Here is a 23,001-nt window from a genome sequence, read left to right as displayed (position 1 = left end):
GAAATTCTTTCTACCTGATGAGGTTTTGTAGTTTTACATACGAGTTCAAGTGGTCTCTTTGCTGTGACACGCGTGGTGTTGGTGAAGTGGTTATGTGTGCGTTCTGACGCCTGACGTCAGGCTGTGCTTCTGGAGTCGACAGTAAAGGCCTGAGGTGCTGTGTTTTCTTTTTTCCCCAGAGGGAGAGGCAGGCTCAACGGGAGAACGCCCTGGAGCTTACAGAGAAGCTCGACCAGGATTGGAAAGAAATCCAGACTCTCTTACCACATAAAACACCCAAGTCAGAGAACAAAGAGAAGAAGGAGAAACCCAAGGTAGGAGTCAAGCTCTCGTCAATGAATACTGAATTTCCTTCTGTTGTTGATTTTTCTATGAAGAAGCTACTGGGCTGTCCCTTGTATGTTTCCTTGACATTCATAGCTTCTGTTCTCCCTTCCTGCTGGGACCTGAGTTTCCTGTCGAGCTTTTAAATTGAGTTATATGACATCTGTCATGTCAGGGTGGAAACAGACTAGAAGTTACTTCAGCATCTACCCCGGGCGAATTAAAGGAAACCAAAATCAAACCTGCTGCCATTGAGTTGCTTCCAACTGAGCGACCGTAGGATAGAGTGGAAGTGCCCTGTAGAGTTTCCGAGGCTGTAATCTTTACAGGAGCAGATCGCCACATCTTTCTTCCACAAAGTGGCTGGTGGGTTCAAACCGCTGAAGTCTCAGTTAGCCGCCGAGCATTTCTCCACCGCAGCAGAGCAGCTTTCTCTCCGGAAGAAAAAAGACTTAGATGTGGCTGGCTTCCCCCATGCAAGTGTCCAGCCAGGAACCGCCAGGAAACTAGCCATGCAGATCTTTTCATAGGAAAAAATACCAGTGATGACAAAGGTCTTCTTCCTCACGTAGCCTGATGCATATGACGTGATGGTTCGTGAGCTCGGCTTTGAGATGAAGGCACAGCCCTCGGACAGGATGAAGACGGAGGAGGAGCTGGCCAAGGAGGAGCAAGAGCGGCTCAAGAAGCTGGAGGTATGGTTGAGGGGGCCAGGGCCAGGGGGACAGGGCCAGGGGCAGGTGAGTGTGCACACTCTGAGAGAGGTCGCGGCGCAGCAGCCTGTGGGAATGTCCCGTTCTGTTTTGTAAAGCCTGTCACTATCTTTCTACCTGAAGCCCTTTCTGCTTTGATAAGTGAGATGGGCTAAAGTTACAGTGTGTTTTATCAATGGAACCTCTTTAGTTTGTTTAAAGTTTGTGTTTACTCAACTGTAAATATTCTTGTTTCTTATTGCAAAAGTGATAAAGCCAAGTAAAATGCAACTAATACCTAAAGATACCAAACTGAAAAAAAGATGCTCCTTATAACCCCACTACCCCGAAACAGCTGTTAATGATATGGTACATTGTCTTCTCAACTTTTTTCTATGCCTTAATTTTTTTTATTTTAATTTCATTACATTAAGACATATGAAGTGGAGACATGTACCACCAGCCTTTTTCACTTAGCCCCATCATGGTCTCTGCCCATGTCTGTCGCCTCTCTCCAGCAGTGAAGGTGTGGGCAGCTGGCGTCCTTTCTGTGGGCGTCAGTGCAGGCTGTCGTCTGTCTGTCTCCAGCAGTGGAGGTGTGGGCATCTGGCATCCTCTCTGTGGGCATCAGTGCAGGCTGTCGTCTGTCTGTCTCCAGCAGTGGAGGTGTGGGCAGCTGGTATCCTCTCTGTGGGCATCAGTGCAGGCTGTCGTCTGTCTGTCTCCAGCAGTGGAGGTGTGGGCAGCTGGCATCCTCTCTGTGGGCATCAGTGCAGGCTGTCGTCTGTCTGTCTCCAGCAGTGAAGGTGTGGGCAGCTAGTGTCCTGGGTGTGGGCGTCAGTGCAGGCTGTCCTTGCTCCTCATCCATCGTATGCATGGAAGGAGTTAAAGTCAACTGACCGGCATAACTGGGACAAAGAGACCTGAGAATAAGGCATTCCTCCTTGTGGCTGGAAAGTACAGTAAAACCTGTGTAAGGCAGAAACCTGTCAGAGAAGGAAAATGCAAATATTTTTTGCCAACACGAGCAATAGAGAAGTGGTAAGACTGCACCCTGCCAAAGGCAGAAAACAAACAAAACCAAGGAAACAAGGCAGTCCTGTCGAGTTCCGGCTCTCACAGGTTTCCCTTTATAGCTTTCACAAAGTTCTGTTTTTGTTCTGTAAGAAGGCCGTTTGTGTGATGTTTACTGTGTGTGCACCCTTGATTTAATTACAAGAGCAGAAGGCACCTGCATCACGGCCCCTTGGGTGGGGAGCGCTGGGGGCTCACGGGTGGCTGTGAGGGGCTCAGGCAGCCTGCTTCCATGGGGTGGGGAGGGCTGGAGGCTCATGGGTAGCTGCGGGGGGCTCAGGCAGACTGCTTCTGTGGGGTAGGAAGGGCTGGGGGGTCACAGTGGCTGCAGGGGGGCTTAGGCAGCCTGCTTCTGTGGGGTAGGAAGGGCTGGGGGCTCACAGTGGCTGCAGGGGGGCTCAGGCAGCCTGCTTCTGTGGGGTGCAGAAGGCCGGGGGCTCACAGTGGCTGCAGGGGGTGCTCAGGCAGACTGCTTCTGTGGGGTAGGAGGGGCTGGGGGCTCACAGCAGCTGCAGCGGGCTCAAGCAGACTGCTTCTGTGGGGTAGGAAGGGCTGGAGTCTCACAGTGGCTGCAGGGGGCTCAGGCAGCCTGCTTCCTTCTCAGACTGGAAGACACCCTATGACTCTCCTTATTCTCTGGCTCAGGCTGAAAGGCTTCGAAGAATGTTTGGAAAAGATGAGGATGAGAATACTAAGAAACCGAAACACATGTCAGCAGACGACTTGAGTGATGGTTTCATACTGGACAGAGATGACCGGCGTTTGCTGTCTTACAAAGTAAGATGTTTGGCTTCGTTTCCTTTTTTTTTTTTTCTTTTTTGTTTCAAAGACTGCACTTTCTGACAGGTCATTTAATGGGTTTAGCGTAGATGGGAATTTTTAAGAGAATTTTCACAGTTTCTCTCTAACAGTCCTTTACCTGGGTGTTTCTGGGTGTATTAGATACCACACCTTTGTAGGAACGACTGTAACAACGGAGCTTGACCCGCAACTTGGAGAAGGAATGCAGACGGTGAAATTAGACTAGAGCCCTGGAGGCGCGACAGCTAAATCGTGTGGCTAACTGAAAGGTTTTGGTTAGAACCCACCAGCGGCTGTGAGGGAGAAAAGACCTGGCCTCAGCAACCCTCTGAGGCATTTCTGCTGTCACATAGGAACCTACTCGATGGACAGTACCTAGCAACAGTCTCATTACCTGTTTGCTCAGTTACGTCAGCTGTCTTTGTTCATGAATGATTGTCTGCATGACCTTACTAGCACTGATGATAAAGGCGCTAACCCAAGGTCAGGATTTTGAATTCTAAAGAAGTTTTACTTACATCAGCTTTAGTTTTTACCCTAGTGTTATCAGACATGTGAGTAATTCTCATTTCCAACTTTTTGAGCAAAAAAATTGCATGTCTAAGATTGGTACAGTTTCTCCTTCACAAACCTTAAAGGTCTGTCCCCACCCCCATGTTGGAGGGCAGCAGTCAGGGTCCGGGCAAGACAGAAGAAGGCCATCCAGGTATTTCAACCAGAAAAGATCCAAAACAGGAAACTGGGTACCCACAAAACGTTGGGCTATCTGAAGAGCAGTCAGGGGTCACTCCTGGGTGTTTAGATCCCACCCCCTCAAGGTGCAGCCTGAACCCCAGGAAGCCACTGCTGTGCCAGGTGTTCCCAAACCAGGGACTGCAGTGGGGGCTCCAGCACCTATGGCTGCCGAAGCCCTGGCCCGGCCATGCCCTCCAAGTCTCACACTGTGCAGCTCCTGGCGGGACTGAAGCCTGCCAGCGTCCTGGTGCAGGGAGGCCTGGGAGACAGTTCCTTGCCTGTCAGCCCTGTGGCTCAGTGGGTGGCATGGAACGGCCGAGAAGGGGACCCAATGCCAGCAGACAGGGCCGCACAGAGGGCTGTGGCCCTTGCGGACGGGCAGCAGGGCACCTGTACCGTATGCAGTGTTCTGATGCAGCTACAGGGGCTCAGCCTGCTGTCCCTGCCTGTGTAGGGTGAACTGTGAGTCCCACTTCACTTCGCAGGATGGAAAGATGAACATAGAGGAGGATGTCAAAGAAGAGGGAAGCAGGGAAGCCGGCAGCAGTGAGAGCGAAGGGGAAGAGGAGCAAGATTCGAGCGGGGAGGACATGGAGCAGAGCGATGGCCCGGAGAGCCACTCGGACCTGGACTCCAATGTGGAGAGTGAGGAAGACAGCGAGAGCCCAAAGAAGGGGCAGCTTCAGACTCCCGGGAAGAGACGCGCAGGCAGTGACCAGAACACTCGCGCCACTGCCAGAGCCGAGCTGCCCTACACATTTGCAGGTAGATGCCGTCAGGTTCTCACATCCAGGGCCTGGGGCCTTCACGGAAGCCTGTGCTAGGTTAGTCTGTCTCCTGGCTTCACCTATGGAGTTGGATGAAGGGCACGCAGTTGCGGCAGGCTCGTGGGCATCAGGCGGGGTCCAGGCAGGATTGTGAGCGTTTGTTGCGTGGCCAGACTCGGGCCAGCACGCACTGTTATTGCAGGCAAGTGTTTATGGTCCTTTCAGCCACGGGTCTGATGTGCAGGTGGCTGCTGGTCCACCAGGGCAGGCCTGGTCAGGTGGCCGGCTGTGAGGCTCCCTGATCTCAGACCTGGCACTCTGCTTGGCCAGGGACACCTCCTACAGGCTGCAGCGTGTTGCTTTGTTCACTATGTCCAGAAAAGGCATCCAGTTTAGTAAACAGCCCAAGTTGTCACGTGGCTTAGGCTAGCGTTAGAGGCTGGCCTAACCTTCCGGAGGGGAGGCTCTCAGGAGGGACTGGCTTTGTTTGCCGGGCTTGGCCCTGAGCCAGGCCGGATGTCAAACCCCACACTAGCCCCGCGGTAGTCGAGCCACTTCCTGTCAGGGAAGGGGTGACAACTGTTTCCTCCTGAGATGGCTCTCGAGGCTCACTGTTAGTTCAGTCACACCTAAAATCCTCAGGACTTGTGGAGCTAACAAGAGCGAAATAAATATTTACATAAAGCGCGTGTTCAGTTATCTGTTTTGCTGAAAGTAGAGAAGTCATTTAGTTTTTACCTCGGTGTTGTCAGGAGCTCAAGTAGCCCTTATCTTCGGCTTTAAGTGTGGAATGCGTCTGATGTTTTTGGTAGCTCCTGAGTCCTACGAGGAACTGAAATCGTTGTTATCCAGAAGATCTGTGAACGAGCAGCTGCTGGTGGTGGAGAGGATTCAGAAATGCAACCATCCCAGCCTGGCAGAGGGAAACAAAGCCAAGTTAGAAGTACGCAGGAGCGGATGCGCGTGGGGTGTGGGCAAGGCTGGGGGGAGCCTGAGTCCCTGTGCAGTGGGCTATACCACAGCACACCTTGGTCCTCACCAGCAGGGCGCGTCGGCCGCCTCAGTCAACTGCTGGCGGTGACTGCTCAGGGGCACTGGGTCTGTGCGGGCAGAGGTCCCCCTGAGCCTCCTGTAGCCCGGGGGGAGGCAGGCCCTGTCACCTTCACTTCACAGGTGAGGAAACGAAGGCCTGCTGGGCTGCACTCACAGCCACCCCTCTAGAGCCAGCCTGGTAGCAGCAGTGAAGGCGCCTTCTCTCCCTCAGTCGGCCGTTCTGCAGACACAGCCCCACACCTTTCCCTCTCAGCCACACCCAAGCACTCAGCAGGGTCCCCGTCGCCTCTTGTGAGAAGGCTCCTGCTGGCGGCCCTGCCCTCACCATGTGGTTCTGCGCAGAGTCTGGGTGACCAGGAAGGTGTGTGCTGGGTGTGCTTCCTGGCACTCACCACCGAGTTCCTCTCTGCATTCGTGTTCCCGCAGAAGCTGTTCGGCTTCCTTTTGGAATACATCGGGGATTTGGCTACAGGGGACCCACCAGACCTCGAAGTGATCGACAAGTTGGTCGTGTGAGTGACAGTGATGGCGTGTCTGGAGGGGGGGCTGGGTGTGACAAGCTCTACCCAATTTAGAGCCATAAACATGCATTCAGAGTAATTAGGGAGGCACAGGAATGGCGTTCCAAGGCCCGGGTGCTGGGTCCCCATGGACTTGTATGTGGTCCCCAAGCACAGGCCGCTGCAGGGTTTAATGATGATGGCTGCCGTGCTGAGCTTACCAGCCTGTGCCACCCAGGGCACTGTAGCAATGGAAGGTTTTTTTTTTTTTTACCCACAAAGACAGGGGCTTTAAATCAGCTGAACCCCTCAGATCTGTTTGTAGCATTTGGTGGGTAATTTACTTTTGTCTGGTTCACCAGTGAAGCACTGCGTCCCGTCTGGGGGAGTTGAGGGGCAGCAGGCACAGGCAGACAGCCGTCCGTGGTTGTTCCAGTACCCTGCCCCCAGGTCCCCACCTCAGTGGACTCTTAGGGGCACGTGCCTGGGAACAGAGTTGTGCTGGGAAGCACTGCCCCTCCCTGGCCTTGGGCGGCCACTTCACCCTCCGTGCGCTAGAAGCTCCGAGAGAGCAGTACCCCACCGAGTGCCCCTGGCACATGGTACTGTTGGCTGACAGAAGGCATGAGGGGCAGAGTTCTCACTCAGGCATGAGGCAGCGTCGGGGGTTTGTCAGCAAGAGCCCCTTTTCCCATCATGCCATTACAGACACCCTGTTAGAACAGCACCCAGCTTCCCAGCCGTGTGGGGAGGGGTGAGTGAGTGAACGTGTGAGTTGGACCGTCAGCCACGCCTGGAACGTGCAGTGCGCTCCAGGTCTGCAGGATTACTGTGGATACAGCTGTTTCTCCCACCACCGTAGTGCTGACAAGTTACGGGCAGATGTTTAGGAAATGGCAAAAATGGTTGTAGATTACAAGCAGTCCCCAGGTTACCAACGAAATCCTTTCCAGGACTTCCAACCAGTTCATTCTGGTTCGACCCCCTGCTGAGAATTCCCATGGCCACCCCAGACACACTGAATCAGAGCCTACAGGTTAACAAGATTGCCCAAGAGATTCAGTGTATCTGGGGTGGCCATGCACATTCTCAGCCAGGGGTCATACCAGGTGCGATCCTGTTCAAAGCCCTGATCTGTCCCTAAGTGTGTCCTTAAGTCAGATTTGTAGGTAAAACGGAACCGGTGCACACAGTTCTCACTTAGCCTTGCTTTAGTGCAAGAGAGGAGCCCTGGTGGTGCAGTGGTTAAGTGCTCAGCTGCTAATGCAAAGGGCAGCGGCGTGGACTCACCAGATGCTCTGGGGGACGAAGCTGCGGCAGTGTGTGCGCTCTGGAAAGGGGGACGAAGCTGCGGCAGTGTGTGCGCTCTGGAAAGGGGGACGAACCTGCGGCAGTGTGCGCGCTCTGGAAAGGGGGAAGAAGCTGCGGCAGTGTGTGTGCTCTGTAGAGGGGGACGAAGCTGCGGCAGTGTGCTCTGTAAAGGGGGACGAAGCCGCGGCAGTGTGTGTGCTCTGGAAAGGGGGACGAAGCCGCGGCAGTGTGTGTGCTCTGGAAAGGGGGACGAAGCCGCGGCAGTGTGTGTGCTCTGGAAAGGGGGACGAAGCCGCGGCAGTGTGTGTGCTCTGGAAAGGGGGACGAAGCCGCGGCAGTGTGTGTGCTCTGGAAAGGGGGACGAAGCCGCGGCAGTGTGTGTGCTCTGGAAAGGGGGACGAAGCCGCGGCAGTGTGTGTGCTCTTTAAAGGGGGACGAAGCTGCGGCAGTGTGTGTGCTCTGGAAAGGGGGACGAAGCCGCGGCAGTGTGTGTGCTCTGTAAAGGGGGTCGAAGCTGCGGCAGTGTGTGTGCTCTGTAAAGGGGGACGAAGCTGCGGCAGTGTGTGTGCTCTGTAGAGGGGGACGAAGCTGCGGCAGTGTGCTCTGTAAAGGGGGTCGAAGCTGCGGCAGTGTGTGTGCTCTGTAAAGGAGGTCGAAGCTGCAGTAGTGTGTGTGCTCTGTAAAGGGGGAGGAAGCCGCGGCAGTGTGAGTGCTCTGTAAAGGGGGATGAAGCTGCGGCAGTGTGCTCTGTAAAGGGGGTCGAAGCTGCGGCAGTGTGTGTGCTCTGTAAAGGGGGTCGAAGCCGCAGTAGTGTGTGTGCTCTGTAAAGGGGGAGGAAGCCGCGGCAGTGTGTGTGCTCTGTAAAGGGGGACGAAGCTGCGGCAGTGTGCTCTGTAAAGGGGGTCGAAGCCGCGGCAGTGTGTGTGCTCTGTAAAGGGGGTCGAAGCCACGGCAGTGTGTGTGCTCTGTAGAGGGGGACGAAGCCGCGGCAGTGTGTGTGCTCTGTAGAGGGGGACGAAGCCGCGGCAGTGTGTGTGCTCTGTAAAGAGGGTCGAAGCTGCTGTAGTGTGTGTGCTCTGTAAAGGGGGACGAAGCTGCAGCAGTGTGCTCTGTAAAGGGGGTCGAAGCTGCGGCAGTGTGTGTGCTCTGTAAAGGGGGACGAAGCTGCGGCAGTGTGTGTGCTCTGTAAAGGGGGTTGAAGCTGCCGTAGTGTGTGTGCTCTGTAGAGGGGGACGAAGCCGCGGCAGTGTGTGTTCTCTGTAAAGGGGGAGGAAGCCGCGGCAGTGTGTGTGCTCTGTAAAGGGGGTCGAAGCCGCGGCAGTGTGTGTGCTCTGTAAAGGGGGAGGAAGCCGCGGCAGTGTGTGTGCTCTGTAAAGGGGGACGAAGCTGCAGCAGTGTGCTCTGTAAAGCGGGTCGAAGCTGCGGCAGTGTGTGTGCTCTGTAAAGGGGGACGAAGCCGCGGCAGTGTGTGCTCTGTAAAGGGGGACGAAGCTGCGGCAGTGTGCTCTGTAAAGGGGGACGAAGCCGCGGCAGTGTGTGTGCTCTGTAGAGGGGGACGAAGCTGCGGCAGTGTGCTCTGTAAAGGGGGTCGAAGCCGCGGCAGTGTGTGTGCTCTGTAAAGGGGGACGAAGCCGCGGCAGTGTGTGTGCTCTGTAGAGGGGGACGAAGCTGCGGCAGTGTGCTCTGTAAAGGGGGTCGAAGCTGCGGCAGTGTGTGTGCTCTGTAAAGGGGGTCGAAGCTGCGGCAGTGTGTGTGCTCTGGAAAGGGGGAGGAAGCCGCGCCAGTGTGTGTGCTCTGTAAAGGGGGACGAAGCTGCGGCAGTGTGCTCTGTAAAGGGGGTCGAAGCTGCGGCAGTGTGTGTGCTCTGTAAAGGGGGACGAAGCTGCGGCAGTGTGTGTGCTCTGTAAAGGGGGTCGAAGCCGCCGTAGTGTGTGTGCTCTGTAGAGGGGGACGAAGCCGCGGCAGTGTGTGTTCTCTGTAAAGGGGGAGGAAGCCGCGGCAGTGTGTGTGCTCTGTAAAGGGGGTCGAAGCCGCGGCAGTGTGTGTGCTCTGTAAAGGGGGAGGAAGCCGCGGCAGTGTGTGTGCTCTGTAAAGGGGGACGAAGCTGCGGCAGTGTGCTCTGTAAAGCGGGTCGAAGCTGCGGCAGTGTGTGTGCTCTGTAAAGGGGGACGAAGCTGCGGCAGTGTGTGTGCTCTGTAAAGGGGGACGAAGCTGCGGCAGTGTGCTCTGTAAAGGGGGACGAAGCCGCGGCAGTGTGTGTGCTCTGTAGAGGGGGACGAAGCTGCGGCAGTGTGCTCTGTAAAGGGGGTCGAAGCCGCGGCAGTGTGTGTGCTCTGTAAAGGGGGTCGAAGCTGCGGCAGTGTGTGTGCTCTGTAAAGGGGGACGAAGCTGCGGCAGTGTGTTTGCTCTGTAGAGGGGGACGAAGCTGCGGCAGTGTGCTCTGTAGAGGGGGACGAAGCCGCGGCAGTGTGTGTGCTCTGTAGAGGGGGTCGAAGCTGCGGCAGTGTGTGTGCTCTGTAGAGGGGGACAAAGCTGCGGCAGTGTGTGTGCTCTGTAGAGGGGGACGAAGCTGCGGCAGTGTGTGTGCTCTGTAGAGGGGGACGAAGCTGCGGCAGTGTGTGTGCTCTGTAAACGGGGACGAAGCTGCGGCAGTGTGTGTGCTCTGTAAACGGGGACGAAGCTGCGGCAGTGTGTGTGCTCTGTAAAGGGGGACGAAGCTGCGGCAGTGTGTGTGCTCTGTAGAGGGGGACGAAGCTGCGGCAGTGTGTGTGCTCTGTAGAGGGGGACGAAGCTGCGGCAGTGTGTGTGCTCTGTAGAGGGGGACGAAGCTGCGGCAGTGTGCTCTGTAAAGGGGGTCGAAGCTGCGGCAGTGTGTGTGCTCTGTAAAGGAGGTCGAAGCTGCAGTAGTGTGTGTGCTCTGTAAAGGGGGAGGAAGCCGCGGCAGTGTGTGTGCTCTGTAAAGGGGGATGAAGCTGCGGCAGTGTGCTCTGTAAAGGGGGTCGAAGCTGCGGCAGTGTGTGTGCTCTGTAAAGGGGGTCGAAGCCGCAGTAGTGTGTGTGCTCTGTAAAGGGGGAGGAAGCCGCGGCAGTGTGTGTGCTCTGTAAAGGGGGACGAAGCTGCGGCAGTGTGCTCTGTAAAGGGGGTCGAAGCCGCGGCAGTGTGTGTGCTCTGTAAAGGGGGTCGAAGCCGCGGCAGTGTGTGTGCTCTGTAGAGGGGGACGAAGCCGCGGCAGTGTGTGTGCTCTGTAGAGGGGGACGAAGCCGCGGCAGTGTGTGTGCTCTGTAAAGAGGGTCGAAGCTGCTGTAGTGTGTGTGCTCTGTAAAGGGGGACGAAGCTGCGGCAGTGTGCTCTGTAAAGGGGGTCGAAGCTGCGGCAGTGTGTGTGCTCTGTAAAGGGGGACGAAGCTGCGGCAGTGTGTGTGCTCTGTAAAGGGGGTTGAAGCTGCCGTAGTGTGTGTGCTCTGTAGAGGGGGACGAAGCCGCGGCAGTGTGTGTTCTCTGTAAAGGGGGAGGAAGCCGCGGCAGTGTGTGTGCTCTGTAAAGGGGGTCGAAGCCGCGGCAGTGTGTGTGCTCTGTAAAGGGGGAGGAAGCCGCGGCAGTGTGTGTGCTCTGTAAAGGGGGACGAAGCTGCAGCAGTGTGCTCTGTAAAGCGGGTCGAAGCTGCGGCAGTGTGTGTGCTCTGTAAAGGGGGACGAAGCCGCGGCAGTGTGTGTGCTCTGTAAAGGGGGACGAAGCTGCGGCAGTGTGCTCTGTAAAGGGGGACGAAGCCGCGGCAGTGTGTGTGCTCTGTAGAGGGGGACGAAGCTGCGGCAGTGTGCTCTGTAAAGGGGGTCGAAGCCGCGGCAGTGTGTGTGCTCTGTAAAGGGGGACGAAGCCGCGGCAGTGTGTGTGCTCTGTAGAGGGGGACGAAGCTGCGGCAGTGTGCTCTGTAAAGGGGGTCGAAGCCGCGGCAGTGTGTGTGCTCTGTAAAGGGGGACGAAGCCGCGGCAGTGTGTGTGCTCTGTAGAGGGGGACGAAGCTGCGGCAGTGTGCTCTGTAAAGGGGGTCGAAGCTGCGGCAGTGTGTGTGCTCTGTAAAGGGGGTCGAAGCTGCGGCAGTGTGTGTGCTCTGGAAAGGGGGAGGAAGCCGCGCCAGTGTGTGTGCTCTGTAAAGGGGGACGAAGCTGCGGCAGTGTGCTCTGTAAAGGGGGTCGAAGCTGCGGCAGTGTGTGTGCTCTGTAAAGGGGGACGAAGCTGCGGCAGTGTGTGTGCTCTGTAAAGGGGGTCGAAGCCGCCGTAGTGTGTGTGCTCTGTAGAGGGGGACGAAGCCGCGGCAGTGTGTGTTCTCTGTAAAGGGGGAGGAAGCCGCGGCAGTGTGTGTGCTCTGTAAAGGGGGTCGAAGCCGCGGCAGTGTGTGTGCTCTGTAAAGGGGGAGGAAGCCGCGGCAGTGTGTGTGCTCTGTAAAGGGGGACGAAGCTGCGGCAGTGTGCTCTGTAAAGCGGGTCGAAGCTGCGGCAGTGTGTGTGCTCTGTAAAGGGGGACGAAGCTGCGGCAGTGTGTGTGCTCTGTAAAGGGGGACGAAGCTGCGGCAGTGTGCTCTGTAAAGGGGGACGAAGCCGCGGCAGTGTGTGTGCTCTGTAGAGGGGGACGAAGCTGCGGCAGTGTGCTCTGTAAAGGGGGTCGAAGCCGCGGCAGTGTGTGTGCTCTGTAAAGGGGGTCGAAGCTGCGGCAGTGTGTGTGCTCTGTAAAGGGGGACGAAGCTGCGGCAGTGTGTTTGCTCTGTAGAGGGGGACGAAGCTGCGGCAGTGTGCTCTGTAGAGGGGGACGAAGCCGCGGCAGTGTGTGTGCTCTGTAGAGGGGGTCGAAGCTGCGGCAGTGTGTGTGCTCTGTAGAGGGGGACAAAGCTGCGGCAGTGTGTGTGCTCTGTAGAGGGGGACGAAGCTGCGGCAGTGTGTGTGCTCTGTAGAGGGGGACGAAGCTGCGGCAGTGTGTGTGCTCTGTAAACGGGGACGAAGCTGCGGCAGTGTGTGTGCTCTGTAAAGGGGGACGAAGCTGCGGCAGTGTGTGTGCTCTGTAAACGGGGACGAAGCTGCGGCAGTGTGTGTGCTCTGTAAACGGGGTCGAAGCTGCGGGAGTGTGTGTGCTCTGTAAAGGGGGACGAAGCTGCGGCAGTGTGTGTGCTCTGTAAACGGAGATGAAGCTGCGGCAGTGTGCTCTGTTAAGACGCGCGGCCCTGGAAACCCTGTGGGTAGCTCTCGCTGTCGGCTGTGCTATAGCGCAAGGACTACAATGACGTAAAAGGTGCATTCGCCGCGAGGGAAGGTGACTGTGGTGAAGAATTTGTTGCAAATAGCGGGTGTTTCATTTGTTTCAAAGTGAAGGCCAATTCCTATAACGGAAGGGCAAGTATGAGTCTGACGTTCATAATCTGGGGACTTACTGAATTGCAAACCCTACCAGGTGAGCAGCCAGGTAGCAGTGTGAGGGAAGGTGGGTCTACCCAGGGCCCCAGTCCCAGGCAGCGATGACGGCGCAGGAAGTGGCAGACGGGGGGCAGGGGGTTTGGGGTATTTTCCGTGTTGTGTTCTCTGCAGTCACGGTCCCAAATGTGTTTCTGATGAGCAGGCAGCTGTATAACCTCTGCCAGCTGTTTCCGGAAGCTGCGAGCGACGCTGTGAGGTTTGTTCTCCGCGACGCCATGCACGAGATGGAGGCGGTGTTGGAAACCAAGGGCCGTGCCGCCTTTCCGGGCCTGGATGTGGTGAGCAGCGTGCCCTGGGCACAGGCGGGGGCTTGCCCACTGACATATGGCAGCGAGAACTCAAATTCCAGTTCACCCCACCCAGAAGGGCTAACAACTGGAGCGCACGGCTCTCAGAGGTCAGAGGTTGGCCACCCAGAGTCCCCTGGAGGGAGGAAGGGGGCCAGACCCGGGAGGGCGCTTACACGTGAGCAGCGAACATGGGTGCAGGATAAACAGGGATCCTGCTTCCATTCGAGATGAACAGCCACCAGCAGTCTAAACGGCAGAGAGGCTCCAGGGCGCACAGACCGACATCACAGGGCTGAGTGGCCCAGCCTGGGGCTGACGCACCTGGTCTTGGTCTCTCTGTTTGTTCACTGAGGGACATTGGAACCACTGTGGTTTTCAGGAGTTTTGTGACAGTGGTGCTGCCTGTCCTGCGTTCCTATTTGTGACGTTCCTAAGCTTAACCTAGAGGAAATGTTTGCTCCAAGATCTTGTCTGTCCCGGTTCCCAGCCTTGGTGTCGAGATGTTTTAACAATGAGCAGCAGAAACTGAGAAGTCAGGGTTCAGGTTCATGGTTTTAATTTCCAGTTGCAGCCAGGTCGATTCCAACTCATGGCAATGTCAGAGTAGAACTGCGCTCTGAAAGGTTTTCAATGGCTGATTTTTCAGAAGTAGATTGCCAAGCCTTTCTTCCGAGGCACCTGCGGGTGGACTTGAACCTCCAACCTGTCAGTTAAGTGTTTGCACCATCCAGGGCCTCCAGTGGTTTTAATAAAACCAAAACCCATTGTTGTCAAGTTGATTCCAACTCATAGACACCCAGTAGGACACAGAAGAACGGCCCCATAGGGTTTCCAAGGCTGTAACTCTTCATGAAGGCAGACTGCCATGTCTTTCTCCCGCAGAATGGCTGGTAGGCTCAAAACACCAACTTTCTGGTTAGCACCCAAGTGCTTTAACCACTGTGCCACCCAGGATCCTTATAGATGCCCCAAAATACAGTCTTCACTAGTTCCCATAAACCATTGCCTCTCCTTTAATTGGTTCTGCTGTGAGCCCACCTTCTTACGCACGCTCGCCTGTCTGACATTGATGCCGACAGTGCCTCTTCTGTGGGGGTTGCTGTTGGAGACACGGGCTGCGAGCAGGGCGGAGGACCAAGCTTGTTCTCTCCTGGAGGAGCGCTGGCAGGAGCTGTGGGCTGGCTGCCGGGGTCACAGTCCAGCCCCTTCCACCAGCTGGGTGGGTGGGTGGGTCCTCAGTCCCTCGGAGCTTCCTCCCTTGTGTGCAGAAAGGTGATTCTTACAGCAAGCCCACCCAGCACAGTGCTGCGAGGGGACACAGCTGCCAACAGATGGCTGTCACTGTCACAATCAGTACTGACTCACCTTTGTGGCTCCGTTGGGACAGTGAGAAGTGGCAGAGCAGGGGGAGAGGAGCTGGTGGGCCTTGGGGCCGGCACGGGTCTCGTTTCCGTGCTGCCCTCGTGCTCTGCAGTGTGGGAGAAGCAGCTTGCCCCCTGAGCTCCCTCAGTCCCAAATCAGGAGGCGGGGTAGAGGAAGGCCCCCGGTGCTCATGGGACTGATGCCCAAGTCCCTGCCGCGACACAAGGCAAGACGGGCCCCTGGGCTGTGCGGGTGCATGGAAGCAGCCCATTCCGGTGCTTTGGGGATTGTCTGGTGGCTCCGGCTAGGCAGAAGTTCTGAGATTCTGCAGGGTGGGGCCCCGAGGCTCCGATCCTGAGCCAGCCGTGTGAGCGCCCCGTGCCAGTGTCACTTGTGGGACCCCAGTCTGTGACCGCGCAGCCCCACCTCTGTGGGTAAGTGTGGTCTTGGGAGAGTGGCTGAGGCAGCCCCACATCTGCCTGCCACTCCGGGGCCTCAGCCTCTGTCCTCACATCCTCGGTTTTAAGTGACAGTAGCAATAACTGCAGGTGTATTGGTGCCTCACTTGGTGACAGCCTGGCCCAGGGCATCTGCACATGGCCCTGCTGAGCCCTTCCTGCCCCCTTTGCTGCCCCCAGGAGGCCCGCCCCCCCCACCACTGTGCTCACTGCCCCAGGGCATCTGTGGGTGGGGCACCCTGTCCGCCTCAGCGTGCCTGTCCTAGTGAACGACAGGAGTCAGACCCTGGTCCCCTCAGAGAGGCCTGCATTCAGAGCACACCTGTTGCTCACGCTGGGGCCTGCTGAGGAGTCTGGAGTGTGGGCTCTGCGGTGGGTCCTCGCTTGTGTGAAGAGCAGAGGGGAGAAGCCTGGCCGAGGCGGGCAGAACAGGGAGAGCAGAGGGGACAGCTCTCTCCAACCCTGTTCCAGCCCCGCCGCCACCACCTACTCCCGAGACTCAGCGCAGGCTCTTCCTCCGTGAGGGGCCTTTCCCTCCCACAGCTACGCCCCCCTCTGCGGATCTCTGCTCATGCCCCCTCAGGCCACCTCTCCTGGTCCCATTGGACCCACACGCCCCCGCCCTGCTCCGACTGTCACTTGTTTATTGTCCGTCTCCTGCAAGGAGCCTGCAGGCGACTTTGTACCCACATTCTTAGCCCAGAGCGGTGCCCGGCTCCCTGCGAACATGCCTGCTTCTGAAGGGACCAGGCATCCCTTCTCCCCTTTGTCACATGTCACACCAAGGTGACTCCTGTGTTCAAGGAAACTTAACTTGCAGAGGATATTTCCCCAGTAGAAACAAGACAGTGATGTGTCGTCAGGGGTGGGGGCAATGGGGTAGTGAAAAAATGGCTTTCTCTCCTGCCCTGTGTCAGGTTGTTCCAGAGACCCTCCCCAGCCCTGGCTCAGCAGCTCCAGCAGGGCAGGGCTCGGTCTGACAGCCCGGAAACTACTGAAAACACCTCTGTCTCCTCGTCACTGGTTCTCTGTGACAAGCACACCTGTTTCGTTAAGGAGACTGTAAGATGTTTCTGGGTAAACATGAAAAAAAGTTGTAGGTAAAAAGGGAAAATGCCCCCTAGCATGTTTGGTGTGCCCCAGCACCAGGCCTGGCTCACGTGACATCTCACTGATCCTCTCGACAACCCCACAAGGCATAGTACAGCCAGACGACAGACGCTGAGGCCTCGGAGATCTTACCCAGGACCCCTGAGCCAGAGGTCACAGAACCAGGGCCTGATGACTGAGTAGCCTTTGACCTCCTTGCTCCACAGCAGACAAGTTACTGACAAGTTTTCAGTCAGAGTGGCTGCCTCTCTGCCCATCACGGGTCATCAAGCTATGGTTCCTGCTTCTGGTGTGGTGACACGCGTCACTGTGTGGGAGGATGTGGTCCCTGGCGTGAACTGTTTGCGCTCAACCACTAACGAAAAGTTTGCCCATTTGAACCCACCCAGCAGTGTCGTGGAAGAAAGGCCCGGTGACCTGCTTCCTAAAGATGACAGCTGAGAAAACCCTATGGAGCAATTCTCTAACACATGCGGTCGCCATGAGTCTGAATCGACTCGATGGCAGTTTAGTTTTTTTGGCTCCACTGGAAGATAGAATTTCTAACCTAAGATACCGTAAGCTCCTTCTGCCAAGACGAATGGGTTCTCCTGGCAGGCAGCTTCTGTGGCCTCCCCAGAGGGCTCTGCTGGCGGCTCTGGCCTGTCAGGATGTCGGCTCGGGCCTGGCGAGGGTTGATTGCTGGCTGTCCTTCCTCCTCCTGTGACAGTGACGTGGAAAAGTGAGGTTTCTTCCTGCCACGCTCACGGACCTGGTGCCGAGCTGAGGCCAAAGGGCAGCCGGCACCCAGATAACCCCCATCCCTCCTGAGGCTCTGGGCTGGCAACGGGGCTCATAAACGGGCCCTGTTCACGGGCTAGAGTGGTACAGGCGTGCTTCCAGTTACAGATCGCCGGCTGTGTGTGGTGTGTGTACAATTCCGTGGTGAGCCTGTGTGGACAGTGAGTGGTGTTTGCACATGGATGTGTGTACACACGTGTGGTGTGTGTGTGCACATGTGTAAACATGCACAGGGGAGGCGCTAACGCCTGTCACGGGAGCCCCCCATCTGGCAGTGCGAGTGACAGCCGTGAGGTGACCAGTGTGAAAACTTGAAGCCTGCGGGTGCTCTGCTGCCTTCTGCTTCTAAAGCGGCTTTGCTGTCGGGCCCTTTTTAGTGGCAGTGTCACAGGCTTCGTTTCACCTTCTTTGATCTGTGTGACGCCCCTTCCTCTCCAGCTCATTTATTTGAAGATCGCGGGGATACTGTTTCCAACTTCTGACTTCTGGCATCCGGTGGTGACCCCTGCGCTGGTGTGCATGAGCCAGCTGCTCACGAAGGTGAGTCGGGGCGGGGCTCCTGCCCTGAGTACTCGGTGGGTCCCAGTGGAGACTCTCGGGGTGGTGCAGGAGAAAAGCCTGTCTAAAGTGCCTGTGGAGACCGTCAGCTCGTGAGTGCTGAGGTCGTGCTCAGCACCGGGTCCTGTGCCCAGGGCCTCCACTCAGGCAGCCCCAATTGGGGGACCTGTTTCAATACCTGGTGATTGTGCAAGGTGGAACCCCCAAAATGATCTTTTAAGTCGGGGTAAAGGTGTCCAGTGGGATATGGGTCACGTTCCTTTTTGGGCTTAAAAATCCAGACAGCTCGCTTTCCTTTACTGGGCACGGGCTTGAGGCACGTTTATGGCAGTAACCATGCCCCACGTAGGACGGAACGTGGCCGTACGTATGCTTCATTAGCCCATGAGGGGTATGGTGGCCGTTCCTGCTCAGCAGTGAGCTCAGCGAAACACGCAGGTCACCTGTGGAACAGCTTGTCGCCCGGAGCGGCATTCCCGCAGGCAGCTCCCAATGCTGATGTCTCCGTGTCCCTTCGCAGTGCCCCGTGCTCTCCCTCCAGGACGTGGTCAAGGGGCTCTTCGTATGCTGCCTGTTTCTGGAGTACGTGTCTCTGTCCCAGAGGTTCGTGCCCGAGCTCGTTAACTTCCTCCTTGGGATCCTTCACATTGCAGCACCAAACAAGCCCGCTCTGGGTGAGTCTGCCTAAGGGAGCTTTGAAAAGTGCTTCTAAAGACATCTTGATGTCATTCATTTATGGTCATTTTAGAACATCTGGAATATAAAAAAAAAACTAATGCTGTCGAGTTGGTTCAGACTCCTGGGGACCGTAGAGCTGCCCCCATAGGATTTCCAAAGCTGTAAATCTTTACAGAAACAATGCCATGTCTTGGTTCAAACCCCTGACCTTTTGGTTCATAGCTGAGCACTTTAACCACTGTGCTACCAGGGCTCCTCATAGACAAGTATAAAGAAGACAAACCTGAAGCCCCACCATCCAGAGACCTACCCTTTTGCCCTGTGTGAACGGATGCCCACTCCCGCATTTTGAAAACCGATCACACATCTGTACCGTCCGGCACTGTGGCCAGTAGCCACGTGGGCTCTTGAGCGCTTGAAGTGTGACCAGTCCAAAGTGAGATGTGGTTTTACACCTCGTCATAAAATATGCACCAGATGTCCCAGACTTGGGACAGAGAATACACGTCAGCTCAGTCATTTTTTAAATTGAGTATGTGCCGAAATAATATTTGTTATTTTGAGTTAAGTGAAATGTGTTGTTAGGTTTAGTTGTCCCATTTTCTTTATTCTTTGTTAACATGGCCACGGGACTGTTTCAAGTCCCCCCCGGCGCCTTGTGTTCCTGGTAGACAGCGCTGCCCTAGTAGAGTGACCACAACGCTAGGAGTGGGGGGGCAGTGTCCTGGTGGCCGGGAGTGGACGTGTGTCCATCTTCTAGCTGACTCATCCTCACCTTGGCGCCCCTCTGAGCCAAGCTCACTCCCTGTGGCACCTCCTCAGCCTCACCTTCCCCTCAGGGTTGCTGATTAGCCTGGTCTGTGTTCCCTAACGGTTTCATGCGTGCAGGTTTGCTGTCCCCAGCCTGACCCGAGGCCCTCCTTGTCCAGCACATCGCGTGGTGCTGAGTACCTGTGGGTGCCACAAAGGCTGCATCCCTCAGTCACGCACTATCGGGTGTCCTGGCCTTCCTCCCCCTCAGGGCCCTGAGCACCCCATGGTCCGAGCACGCCTCGTCACCGCACTTCCTGCCCATACCTCCTGTACTCCCTAGCTGTACCCACCACGCAAACACTGGGCACCTCCTGTGTAGAGGCAGGCATCAGGCCCTGGAGACACACAGTCACAGGAAGGCCCAGGTCGGCAGCCCAGGGCACACAGTGGGGTGGTGGCACAGTGCACGGGCACTCACCTCCCACAGGCGCTCTACGTTGCCCGTCTCCTGCTCGAGAGCTGGACTTCGGTCCCCTGATGGGCCCAGCCACCTGCACTGTGTGGTGTGCAGCAGGCCCGCAGGAAGTACATGTTGAATGCAAATCTCAGACGAGGCCATGCCTCTGTTCTCCTCCCACAGCACCTGGCATTGACCACCCACCTCAGCACCGTTTCCACATCTGCCTTCACCCACAGGACCCAAGCTCGTTGAATAGGCACCCCCAGTGCCTAGCATGGCCCAGAGACACCGTACAGAGTCAGTGTGTGTTAGTTCAAGCATGCGATTTACGGGTCTGGTGCTGGAGACCCTGCCTACGAGCCTCATTGTTCACAGCACGTCCCTGTCGCACTTGGCATTCAGGTTACGCCCTGGTGCACCCTTTCAGAGCGCACGGGAAGAACTCGGAACTGCTCTTGGTTTCCAACAGAGAGGATGCAGCCACTTGGCAGAGGAGACGCCTGCCCCTGCACTGGGCCAGCGGACCGAAAGCCCAGACTGAGACAGAGACAAACCACACGAGGTGTGTGCCGGGTGCAGGCGAGAAGGGACGGGACTCTGGGGGTGACTCTCCCCTTCCCGCAGCAACAGTCCAGGCCCCAGAGAGGCCCAGCTGGCCTGGAGGGCTCAGGGCCCAGCACCCATAAACCCATGGCCATTGAGTCAATTCCAACCCATAGCGGCCCCATAGGACAGAGTAGAACTGCCCCATTGGATATCCAGGGAGTGACTGGAGGATTCAAACTTCTGGTTAGCAGCTGACGTCTTAACCACTGAGCCGCCAAGGCCCGGCTCAGAGCCCCAAATGCAGAAGGAGTGGCTGATGCACTTTGATTTACGTTGGGTTAAAAGCCTTTCTGCGGAGTAACGGCCGCTCTTTACGGGCGGGTGGGGGCATTTCCCAAAACATGTACGTTATTTTCAAGATACATCGGTTTGATTCCTTGGATAGTTATTTGGAAACTGAAGTGAAGGTGTTCTCTCAAGCCTGGGTTGCGTCCCCTCCACATTCCTGCTGGTTCAGGGAAGCGAGATGACGTTTCCTTTAGTGCCTTGTGCTGTGGAGCCTCGCTGCAGCCCAGGGGTGCAGCTGTCCCCTCAGCAAGCACTAGGCGACGCTCGTGCTCCCAGAGCTGTGGGCTAGAGGTGTTACTTCTGTGCGTGGCTGAGATGTGGGAGAGTAGCCTGGCCCCTGCCCCCGCCTCAGGCTGTCCTGCCTGGCCGTGTGTCTGGCCCTCGTGAAGCGCTGCGTGCTGCTGTACGGTGCCCTGCCGTCCTTCCGGGACATCATGAAGCCCCTGCAAGTGGCGCTGATGGAGCACCTGACTGACTGCAACCACCCCCAGGACCTCCAGGTGAGGCTCGGTCCGTGGCGGGAGGAGGTGAGGGGTGCCTTTTGTCATTAAGGTGCAGCTCTGGGAGTCGAGGACACCAGCTAGGCAGACCAGTGAACAGGAATGGGCATGGAGTTATGACAGAGAGGAGGCCGAGGAGAGGTTGGTTATGAGGTTTCTTCATTTGAGGTTTCCTGTAGCGCCGCTGGGCAGGACTGAGAACGCCGAGTCCAGCCCCAGATTTTATCTAAAAAGCGAAAGATCGTCCAGTGCTGCCTCCAGAGGCTGCCGTCCCTCCACGCTGTTGGAGGGCAAGCCACAAATCAGACTGTAGACCCATCCCTTCCCCTCGACTTCCACCTGATGAGACCCGGCCGAGCTTGTCCTGTGGGCCTGGCCTGGCTGGTTGTGCCTGGGTGGGCGTCGGGACACTGAAGATAAGCATCCGGAAAAGGGCTGCACGTGCAGGGCCAGTACAGGGGAAGGCCGCCTTGGACGTTCTGCAAGGACTGAGCCCTCGGACGGGGGCCTTTGCCAGGTGGCCTGCGTCCTGGGGCACGTGTGCAAGGGGCAGGGCTGGTCTAGCTGGCCATGCAGAAGTCTCCTCAGAGACCCTGGCAAACTGTCCTAAAACCTTAGGTTTTGTCAGAGGTCAACCTGTTTAACAGGAAACGGTGCAGAGGGGAATGGCCGGGAAAGACGGCAGCGTGCTGTCCTTGTGGCGGCCCTCGTGGCGGCCCCGTCCTCCAGGGCCCACGGGGGCACGTCACAGCGCACGTTCCTCATGCTTTAGGAGCTGTGTCAGAGCACCCTGGCAGACGTGGAGAACCAGAAGCAGTGCTACCGGCCACTGGTGTGTGAGAAGAGCAAGCCAGTTCCCCTGAAACTCTTCACCCCCCGGCTGGTCAAAGTGTGAGTGTCTGTGCCCCTCAGAGCGCTGCCCCAGCTCCGGGAAGGGGTCCGGCGTGGAGCATGGGGGCCAGCCAGGGCAGCGCGGCGCCTCCTGGGGTTGAACGAGGGCAGGCCCACCTCCTTACAAAGGTCTGCAGATGAGCCTCTGCCTGCGTGGCCGCTGCATCTGGTGACCAGTATGGGGGCGGCACAGGTGGCCAGGCTAGGGCACCGCGGGCAGCAGTGGGTGCTGTAGCACAAGCCAGGACCCCCTGACGCCGGCCACCGGCTGTCCCTGCAGCCTGGAGTTTGGCCGGAAGCAGGGCAGCACCAAGGAGGAGCAGGAGCGGAGGCGGCTGATTCACAAGCACAGACGGGAGTTCAAGGGGGCCGTGCGGGAGATCCGCAAGGACAACCAGTTCCTGGCCCGGATGCAGCTCTCAGAGACCATGGAGCGGTGAGTGGGGCGACCTGGAGGGTGGCGAGCTGGCACGTGCCAGGCCATGGGGTGACTGAGGTCCCCGCACCCCCACCTCCCACTGCGGCTGTCCGACCTCTGCTTTGGGAAGGCCAGTAAACTAACCCAGAGCCCATATTTGCACTTCACCTTTCAGGGACGCAGAAAGGAAGCGAAAAGTGAAGCAGCTGTTCAACAGCCTGGCGACGCAGGAGGGCGAATGGAAGGCCCTGAAGAGGAAGAAGTTCAAGAAATGAATGAGGGTGCAGTGGTCGCAGGGTGAGCGGCCTACACGCAGCGCCTGGCCAGGCGTGTGCAGGGACTCTGAGGTCACTTCCTGAGCTGCGGACACTATTCCCTGACAGCTGTTGTTAGTCAGCCAGAAGCCGTTCATGTTCACGGTGTGCAGGGACTCGCTCCAAGGTCACTTGTGAAGCTGCAGGCACTGCTGCGTCAGCTCTGTTAATAAACTAAAAATAGCTTTCGTTCGTGGTGTGCAGACCAGCCTTGGTTAACGCGAGATTTGGGCCTGGGCGCCCAGCCGATGGGTGTCTTCCCCTTTAATCTTCACTCAGTGCCCCAGGGCGCCAGCCTTGAGTCTCAGTGCCACTGCCGCAGCTGTTGGGGCCCAGAGAAGGGCGGCTCTGTCACAGTGACCCCGTTTGAGCTGCACCCCGGCACCACAGGCAGTAGTGGGTGCAGAGCTGGAGACAGGGATGCTGTGCTTTGGGTCCTGAGCTCATACGCTGAGCAGCAAAGTATTAACTTCCCTGGCTCTGTGGTGCCCAGGGGAAGGACCAAGAAGTCCGTCTCTCCTCCAGGGATCACCTGCTGAACGGAACCACTTGGGGCAGGGCTGCACCTGAAGCCTGCACCTTCCTGCTGGCCCTGCTCCTCCAGTTCTGGGCAAGCGGGTGGGCAGGCAGGCAGGGAAGGGAAGGGGTGCACACTCTCTGTTGGCCCTGTGGGGGACCTACTGAGGCAGAGCTGGTCTCACCCAATCCACAAAAATCCCCTGGCCAACTCCTGGTTGCCCCAGAACCAGGCCCGGAACCCTGGGCAGCTACACAGCCACCTCTGCTGTCCCAGCCACATGGCTCTGATGGAGCCCTGT

The 23,001-nt window shown here is 57.2% G+C and overlaps 1 protein-coding gene across 2 annotated transcripts in view; it reads left to right on the top strand.

Annotated features, from left to right (window-relative positions):
• Window positions 1-22,372, top strand: part of NOP14 (NOP14 nucleolar protein) — a 28,929-nt gene extending 6,557 nt beyond the window's left edge. The window contains exons 5-19 of one of the 2 annotated variants that reach the window (XM_010591339.3): window positions 180-314; window positions 897-1,019; window positions 2,736-2,867; window positions 4,112-4,391; window positions 5,206-5,336; window positions 5,873-5,958; window positions 12,860-12,995; window positions 17,156-17,257; window positions 17,796-17,949; window positions 19,347-19,463; window positions 19,569-19,728; window positions 20,413-20,560; window positions 21,333-21,451; window positions 21,732-21,887; window positions 22,045-22,372. In XM_010591339.3, coding sequence (XP_010589641.1) covers window positions 180-314; window positions 897-1,019; window positions 2,736-2,867; window positions 4,112-4,391; window positions 5,206-5,336; window positions 5,873-5,958; window positions 12,860-12,995; window positions 17,156-17,257; window positions 17,796-17,949; window positions 19,347-19,463; window positions 19,569-19,728; window positions 20,413-20,560; window positions 21,333-21,451; window positions 21,732-21,887; window positions 22,045-22,144 — 2,079 coding nt within the window. In that variant the 3' untranslated portion in view covers window positions 22,145-22,372. The remainder of the gene's footprint in view (window positions 1-179; window positions 315-896; window positions 1,020-2,735; window positions 2,868-4,111; window positions 4,392-5,205; window positions 5,337-5,872; window positions 5,959-12,859; window positions 12,996-17,155; window positions 17,258-17,795; window positions 17,950-19,346; window positions 19,464-19,568; window positions 19,729-20,412; window positions 20,561-21,332; window positions 21,452-21,731; window positions 21,888-22,044) is intronic. The other variant, XM_003411253.4, reaches the window with a different exon arrangement.
• Window positions 22,373-23,001: the final 629 nt, after the last annotated feature.

Source organism: Loxodonta africana, chromosome 5, assembly GCF_030014295.1.
Source record: "Loxodonta africana isolate mLoxAfr1 chromosome 5, mLoxAfr1.hap2, whole genome shotgun sequence".
In the NCBI taxonomy this organism is placed as follows: Eukaryota; Metazoa; Chordata; class Mammalia; order Proboscidea; family Elephantidae; genus Loxodonta; species Loxodonta africana.
This window is presented reverse-complemented; position numbering and strand designations above follow the sequence as displayed.